Source organism: Silene latifolia, chromosome 7 (genome assembly GCF_048544455.1).
Source record: "Silene latifolia isolate original U9 population chromosome 7, ASM4854445v1, whole genome shotgun sequence".
In the NCBI taxonomy this organism is placed as follows: domain Eukaryota; kingdom Viridiplantae; phylum Streptophyta; class Magnoliopsida; order Caryophyllales; family Caryophyllaceae; genus Silene; species Silene latifolia.
In genome coordinates, this window is record NC_133532.1 from 24680896 (window position 1) to 24689726 (window position 8831).

At 34.7% G+C, this 8831-nt stretch overlaps 1 protein-coding gene and 2 long non-coding RNA genes across 3 annotated transcripts; all 3 read left to right on the forward strand.

Annotated features, from left to right (window-relative positions):
• The first annotated feature begins 806 nt into the window (after nucleotides 1–806).
• LOC141589886 (uncharacterized) lies at nucleotides 807–2882 on the forward strand. The gene has a single exon (XM_074410506.1). The coding sequence runs from the start codon at nucleotides 807–809 to the stop codon at nucleotides 2880–2882; it is 2076 nt and encodes a 691-aa protein (XP_074266607.1).
• A 3835-nt stretch (nucleotides 2883–6717) lies between these two features.
• LOC141590976 (uncharacterized) lies at nucleotides 6718–7422 on the forward strand. Its single transcript, XR_012520568.1, has 3 exons — nucleotides 6718–6848; nucleotides 7151–7215; nucleotides 7306–7422. It is a non-coding gene; the product is annotated as an uncharacterized LOC141590976 (long non-coding RNA).
• A 589-nt stretch (nucleotides 7423–8011) lies between these two features.
• LOC141590977 (uncharacterized) lies at nucleotides 8012–8749 on the forward strand. The gene is made up of 3 exons (XR_012520569.1): nucleotides 8012–8107; nucleotides 8328–8429; nucleotides 8645–8749. It is a non-coding gene; the product is annotated as an uncharacterized LOC141590977 (long non-coding RNA).
• The last annotated feature ends 82 nt before the right edge of the window (nucleotides 8750–8831 follow it).

Genomic DNA, 8831 nt, shown 5'->3' on the forward strand with positions numbered 1-8831 from the left:
ATCCTATAAGTTCAGTTCAGATCCTATACCTCACTTAATTTAAGTTCAGTTCAAATCTTATAAGTTCGATTCGATTCGATTCAGATCCTATAAGTTCAGTTCAGATTCTATAAGTTCAGTTCAGTTCAGATCCTATAAGTTCAGTTCAGTTCAGATCCAATAAGTTCAGTTCAGATCCTATAAGTTAAGTTAAGTTCAGTTCAGATCCTATAAGTTCAGTTCAGTTCAGATCAGATAAGTTTCAGTCCAAAAGAACAGGGCCTAAAGGTACTAATTATTTATGTTTTTGCAATCTTTATTGTTGAATTAGTTACTAATTTGTAATAGGTTGTGTGTGTTTAATAATTAGAGTTTGAAATTGGTTAATTAGTAACTTTGGTTTATTAATCTTTTTTAATTTACTTGTGTGGTCATAGCAATGGAGGTAAATAATTATCCCTTAACTTGTTGGTGGAATGGTGATGTTGTTGAAGAAGGTGAGAGTATTTCTTACAAAGGGGGATGTGAAACCTTTATTATTGTCAATAATAAAATAAAATTTAGTGAGCTTAAGAGTGCAATTCATGATGCATTAGAGGTTGATCCCACAAAATTTGAGCTAAATGTTAGGATGAAATTTCCAAGTAAGTGTGAGAGGTTATAAATTGTGTTGTTTGAATAATGATCGAAGTTTAAGAGCTATGTGGGCAAGTGTGTGTCAATCGAAAGCGGCCTCTTTGGATTTGTACATAGATTTGGTACCTATTGCCCCCTCTAATGAAATTACTCAACCTTCCTTTCAATCTTCACTTTTCTCATTTACAAATATGATTACCCAAGTCGAGAACCCCAATTGGTCAAGTGTGTCATTGGGTACTAATAATGTTGATGAAGGGGGTATAGATTGTAATATTGAAGGGGATGAGATTGAAGGGAATGTCCAAGAAGAGGATGTTATGTTGTTTAGTGAAGATGATGATATTGATGTTGACCTTATTTCACTTGGTCTTCCAAATAGCGAATTTACTAAGCTTCATGCAATTGATGAAGATTATGTAAATAGTTGGTACAAAACAAAGGATGTCCCTTATGTGAATGGTGGTGAGTTTAATGTAGGACAAGAGTTTGCAAACAAAGAAGTGTTGCGCGAAGTTATAATTTCATACAATGTCAAAAGAAACAAAATTTCTAAAACCATTGAGTCAAGATCTCACACTATAACTTACAAATGTGGAAGGAAACCTAACCCTTGTAATTGGTATCTAAGAGCTACCAAAAAAAATGTTACCTCCAATGTTTTCACAATTGTGTCATATAAAGGACCACACGAAACAACATGTGTGGTTAAGAAACCATCCCGCGATCACCCCAATTTGAAAAGAGAGTTTATTAGTAATGCCATTAAACCTCTAGTAGAAGCCGATTGGGGAGCGAAAGTGCAATTGCTTAGAGCGGCCATCACCAAAGAATTTAATTTCACGATCTCTTATGCTAAGGCTTGGGCTGCCAAACAGAAAGCAATTGCCGACCTTTATGGTGATTGGGAGGAATCTTATGCTTACCTTCCTCGATACCTTGACGCTTTGAAAGAGTCAAATCCGGGGACCGTTGTTCATTTTGTTAACAAGTCAACTCACATCCCTAATTGTGAACAATTTGATCGGGTGTTTTGGGCTTTCGGACCTTTAATTAAAGGATTCCCCCATTGTAGGCCTATCATCACTATAGATGGAACTCATCTATATGGCAAGTATAACGGTGTTTTATTGATAGCCATGGGGGTTGATGCGAATGAACAACTTTATCCATTATGTTTTGCAATTGTTGACAAAGAGAGGTATAATACTTGGAGTTGGTTTTTAGCTTGCATAAGAGGCTTCATCACACAACGCCAAGGTATATGTGTCATTTCTGATAGACATCCTGGGATCCTAAAAGCCATGACCGAGGTTGGTAGTGGGTGGGAGGAACCTTTTGCTTTTCATAAATATTGTATTCGCCATCATGCATCAAACATAAACACGATGTTCAAAGATACAGAATTGAAGGAAGCTTTTACAAAAACTGCTTTTCAACACCAACTTAGAAAGTTTGAGAAGGGAATGGAGGGTATAGGGGCAATAAATATGAATGCCAAGGTTTTATTGGAGGGGATTCCTCATAGCAAATGGTGTCTTGCCCATGATGGGGGAAAACGATACGGTCTAAGGACGACAAACATGTGTGAGTGTTTTAATGGAGTTTTAAAAGGGGTCAGATTTCTCCCTATTCAAGCACTTGTCAAAGCCACTTTTACAAGAGTGAACAAGTACTTTGTTGAGAGGAGAGAGATTGCTAGGGAAAGGTTGTCTAATGGTTTCAAATGGGCCGATAAAGTCACCGCAAAGATAGAGGATAATGATGACATTGCCGCACATCACGAGGTAACATGTTATGATTTACAAACGGGGCTCTATGAACTAGTTACTAAACGTGGACATCGTCAAGGAAGCATAGCAAGACATAGTCATACAGTGCTTCTTTCACAAAGAACGTGCACGTGTAACAAGTGGCAAAACCTTCATTACCCATGTTCACATCTCATGGCGGTATGCCGTGAGCATTCAATCGACTCGGACCAATACGTTGATCCTTTCTATTCATGTGGGGAGTACCTAGGTTCGTATCGCGTTCTTTTTCATCCCGTTCCTGACCAGGGTTATTGGAAGCCTTGGTGTGCTAGCATTCTCATCCCAAACCCCGAACAAAAGCGTGGTCATGGACGCCCAATATCTAAAAGAATTCATAATGAGATGGATGAGGTGCAAAAACAAACAGTTACTTGTAGCTTGTGTGGTACACCGGGTCATAACAAACGTTCATGTCCGACAAAAAATGCTTCTTCTTCTACACCGCCGGGGTAAATAAATTTACATAATAATATTAATTATAGTAATATTTTTTTTTTTGTATACTATCCCACATATGTGATCTCATCTAATTTATTTTTTATTTGTGTAGAGCAATAGATGGAACCGAGCCCTTTCAATCCTAGTCTTCTCACTCTACAAGGCGAGCATAGAAGTAGTTGTATAGGGGAAAGAGAGGTAAACTATTCACATTTGTTGACTCATTTAATTTGTTGTCTTATATACAAATCCTAGTCTTCTCACTTTTATTTGTTTTTTTTTTTTGTAGGAATGGCTTCCTTTAGTGTGTAGAAATCATCTTAGGTCGAAAGAGGGTTTCCAAGTACCTGATGCGGTTGCAAATTTCATAAGCGGTACGCAATTTCATGGAATACATAGACTATCTTTTGTTGGTATTCACCCGGATTTCATAACCGCTTTAGTTGAGAGATGGAGACAAGAGACTCACACTTTTCACTTAACGGTTGGGGAGGCTACTATAACATTACAAGATGTGAATGTGCTATTGGGTCTTAAGGTTGGTGGTTTGCCAATCACGGGTCGAGGAGACTTACCTTGGGGTGATTTAGTGGAACATCATTTAGGGCTTAGACCATCTTCCGAATGGATAAAAGGATCCACCTTAAAATTAAAGTGGTTAGCTGCTAATTTTCGAGTGTTGCCAAATAATGCTAATGAGTTGACAATTCATCAGTTTGTTAGGGCATATTTGTTGTATTTGATTGGAACTACTCTTTTTCCTTAGCGATTTAAACCAAATCGCTCTTTGAGTTAGCGATTTGCCTCTGATTTCTTTCCTCCATGTTTACGGTAGCTTCTGTTTGTTCTCTTGGAAATTACAAGACCCAAATCGCTGTTGTAGAAAGCGATTTTGTTTGAAAAATGGCAAATCGCTTTCCCAAGTAGCGATTCTATTCAAAACTGCAAAAAAAAAAAAAAAAAACTGATGACGTGGACCCATTGGCGAGAATTAGTTTGAAATGGACACCAAAACGAGAAATAGTTTGCTCCATAACCCTACTTTGAAAAAAAATTCTAAATAAAAGTTCAAAAGAAACTATTATGATTATACTTCAAATTTCGACACATTGAGATAAGTACATAAATTCGAATATACTCTGTAATCGACACCATCTTATAGGTATTTTTTTTTTATTTGTACTAGCTAATCGTACCCGTATACCACCAACCGATTATAAGTTCTAAACAATACTATAGTGCACAAATATATATTGCTCCGTAATTATAAATATATTTCTTTTGCTCGAACTATTTCTCTATATTTAAGACGAACTTGTAAGTGTCTGATTAAATGATTTGAACCGCATTTTAACACCCTGATTATTATGGAATATTGTTGTTCTCATGTTCGACATCTTGAGTGTCAGGGTTGTTGAAATCACAACCGCAACAATATGCCTTTGGATTAAGCTCATCAGAGTTATGACAAATACATTCTGGACAGAACAACGTAGGCGATGTTGCATTATTAAATTCACATAAACTTAATTAGTAACTTAATTATAACATCTCATGAAAATACCATAGGATCAAATTAAATCAGAAAAGATTTACTCATAAATTATGCTCCATTTGTTTTTGTCAATAACTCATAAATAGAAATATATAAGCCCATAAACCGTAAACGTATTCAAATAAGATTTTGGTTAGACCAGTGACTAGGGACGGAGCCAAGATTTGTCGTTAGAAGGTCGAACATTTTCAGGAATCCCCCTTATACTAGGAGAATAAGAAAACTGAAAATTTTCCCGCCTAAATGTTAGCTAGAAATTGGGCCTAATTTTATCTAGATATGTATTGGATCTAATATATGACCTTTATGTGCCACAGACTCACAGTATTTTATCAAACACCACAACTTTTATAGTTGGGCTAAATGTATTTTATTCATTATTATCTCATTAGTCCAATATATTTATTTTAAATATCTTAAATATTATATTTAAAACGTATGCAAATTTTACTCATTTTATTAAAATCAGTGTGTGCTTTTCACTTTTTTATTCTTTAAATTTTTTACTCCGTTTAAATTGTTACTCCGTATGTAGTAACAAAAATAGTTATGCTTCAAATACGTAAAAATAAGCATAAGTTTTGTAAACAATCTTATTTTTTTAAATATAAACTTATTCCGAGTAAAAATGAAATATTCGCTCTATTTTAATTCTTAGTATTTTTGCACATTAACAATTGTAGATAATTAAAAATAAAATTTAAAGTTCATTTATATACTATTATTAGCTCTAATTATTAAGTTTTCTGCACATGACCATCTAAAATACAGTGCATTCGCACGGGCTCTACACTAGTAAACTACTAACTGAACAAGTTGATAATGAAAATCTAACTAAATATCTCAAAATTTGTAGGGTTTTAAGGGGGTGGTTGCCCCTGCTAACCTTTCTACCTTGACCAGTTGGTGAAACCACGTTAGTAATTACAATATAAATCGACTGTGCTCGCTTAGTCTGATCCCGGCCATCCGGCCATCCGGCCATCCCCTATCTACTAAAAGAATATGTGAACTCACAAATTTTTAAATTAAAACATATTTTTAAATAAGGAAGCTATTAATAATTTAATTGTATTCACTAAATAAGGAAATTAATAATTATAATGTATTTCATTATACGGAGTATAATCATTTTCATTTAAATTAATCTTTTCTTCAAATTATAATTTTCACTAAACACTAAACTATAATATTTTATTTAAAGTATAAATAATATAAAACAATAAACTATTAAATCTTTTATTGATACTATTATTTGAGAATGACTTGACTAATACTATGTATAAACAAGATTATAAATCTTTTTGATTACTTTCATACAAAAAAATTGAGAGAATTTATAAATTAGAATCATTAGCTTTGTGGTATAAAAAATAATTTTTTAAAAAAAAACATTTCAGCACATTACTTAGTTCTGTTAGATTAATTTCAAGGTTAATTTTTTTTTTACTCGAAACAAAATACAATAACGAGAAAAATGAACAATTAATGAGATACCACTACTATTTTACAGTTCAATTTTACTCTGTTTTCTTGAATAATTTTATAGTTTAATTTTTTTTCACTCATATCAAAATATAATGTCGTAAAATATGAAAAATTAACGAGGTGATAATTTAACATGATTAAGTATTACAAAAATAAAAATTCTATAAATACCGCACATTTATTACGCGGCATCTAAACTAGTAGGTCTATTGAATCACCAAAACAAAATCAACACTATAATATATGTCTGTCTACCTCATAATAAGAACATTGCATTTGTACTAAAATTAGTTTCTGAAATATACATAGTCAGTAGGCTACCACATATACTCGAGGGTTTTTCAAAAAAAAATAGACAGCATTACGTATACTGTACACATACCGGCGTGATATTGCCTTGCGTCACAAGTTAAACTCATAAAGATGATCAAAAGAGAGACCATCAGGGTTACTATGATGCGTTTAAGCTTAATTGCCATTTTCGTAATTTGTTTAGGGAAGTTTTCTTGTTGATTTTTAAGAGTAATACATATGCTTTTTATAGTCTTAATTAAGAACTTTGGTCGTAGTTGGTACAGTATTAATTAAATTAGCACATTCTTTACGTCGATTTGACAATTGGTTCGCAAGTACTGCGGGAATTGACTTCATCACAGTCCAGCTATAATGCCCCAAATTTTCCAACATGGAAAATGGAAAAACGGACTTTTTCTATCTAATAGTTGCTTCAAAATCTCGACCCTTCATCTCTCACTCTCAATCTCACCCTCCATTCTAACTTTACCCTATTTCCTTCCCTACCTTTCATCCTTTTATTTCATTCTACTTTCCATCTTGCTGCTCAAAGTCCTTCTCACTCCGCCGCGCATCCTAATCGCAGCTTCACCTTCTTCAATTCTCATCCACTGTTGTTTATCATATCTCTCTCACTCAAAATGGTGGATTCTCAAATACCATCTTCATCAATCTTTACATTGGTTCAGTTTTCTGGGTTTTTAGGGTTTCTCGTATACTAACAGGGGGGAACCTACATAGTAGCAAAGGGTAGCACTCGCTACCCCAAATACCCGGAAAATGGCTAAGATTATCGACTTTTGCTACCCCAAATTTTTTAAATAAGCACCTTAATATAAGTATAAAACAACATCAGAAAAATTCGCTACCCCAAATTTTTATTTCTAGGTTCGCCCCTGTATACTAATAATAATATTCCTGATTTTTACTCTATTTGACTATCGAGTTTTGCAGAATGACATTGATTTTCAGTTCTTCATTTTTCCTCTTTCTTTATACGGAGTATAATAGGTATATATCGTACTCTTTGTGTAATTTATTTTTTATTCTTAATTGGTTGTTACTGTTTAAATTTAATGCTTTGTTTATATTTTACATCAGTTCAATGCTATCGCGCGGTCCCTGATTTGAAATGATAATCTCCAATGTTTGTTGTATAACTCATCGAGCTCTCAAGCTTCCTCAAGAAAGCTTGCAAATCTAATGGGAATCTCTCAAAAGGTATTATCTCATCCTCCTTTGTGAAAGCAAATGTTGTTTATACTGATTATTTTCAGTTTGATTTCGTTATTTATTCATTTTGTTGTTATGTGTGGGAAATCAGTTGTTTCTAATGCTAATTATATGAAATTCGTTTTTGTCTTAATGTGCCGATGTTATTGTGTGGTTATTTAGGGTTCTGATTATGCATATATAGGTGCTGGTTTCTGGTCAATCATACTTGTCGTTTCTTAAAGCGGACATTTTACTTGCTTGTGGTACTTTTGCGCTATTGGGTGATTGTACAAATTGATCTATGTGTTCATTTCTCGTGGTTTCACTGTCTTTTAAGCGTGTTTGTTGCTTTTGGTTGTGTTGCTTGGGATTCAATGTGTATTTAGCTTGCTTATTTACGGTTTTGATAGAGTATAGGTCCTTGTCTCACTGACTTTTTAACTGGTTTATTTAGGGAGAGTTGGATTGGTTTATTGTTTCCATTAACGTTTATCTTTAGCACGGTCTCTTCCTCTCAGCGACTGCTCAGAGTCTATCTGGCAGCCCTTCTAAACATAGTTTTTGAAAATTTCTTGCTTACCTTTCTGGTAGCTAGGCTGTCTACTAACCAGTTTCCAGCGTCTCCACGCACTTCCTGGGTTTGCATTTACTTCCCCTGAACGCTGCAAACGGCACCTCAGACCTACAGGTTACTACTGGTTCTTGTTGCTGTTCTATATATATTTACGTATGTTTTCTTGCTTGTCGTATTGATCGAATACCTTCACTTTTACTTGTGGCATCTTTAGTTTTTGTTGTTTCCATTACCTTTTATCTTTAGCACCTTCTCTTCCTCTAAGCAACTGCTCAAAGGCTATCCGGCAGCCCTTCTAAACTTAATTTAGGACACTTTCTTGCTTACCTTTCAGGTACCTAGGCTGGCTACTAACCAGGTTCCAGCGTCTCCACGCACTTCTTTGGGTTTGCATTTACTTCCCCTGAACGCTGCAGATGGCACCTCAGACCTACAGGTTACTACTGATTCTTGTTGCTGTTCTGGATCTATTTACGTATGCTTTCTTGCTTGTCGTGTTTAATTCTTTCCCTTATACTTGTGGTGACTTTAGTTTTGTTGTTTCCATTACAACTTATCTTTTGCACCTTCTCTTCCTCTAAGCAACTGCTCAAAGGCTATCTGGCAGCCCTTCTAAACTTAATTTATGACAATTTCTTATTTACCTTTCAGGTATCTAGGCTGCCTACTAACCAGCTTCCAGCATCTCCACGCATTTCCTGGGTTTGTATTTACTAACCCTGAACGCTGCAAATGGCACAGCAGACCTAGAGGTTACTACCGATTCTTGTTGGTGTTCGTGATCTATTTATGTATGTTTTCTTGCTTGTCGTATTGTAACACTTCGCTTTTACTTGTG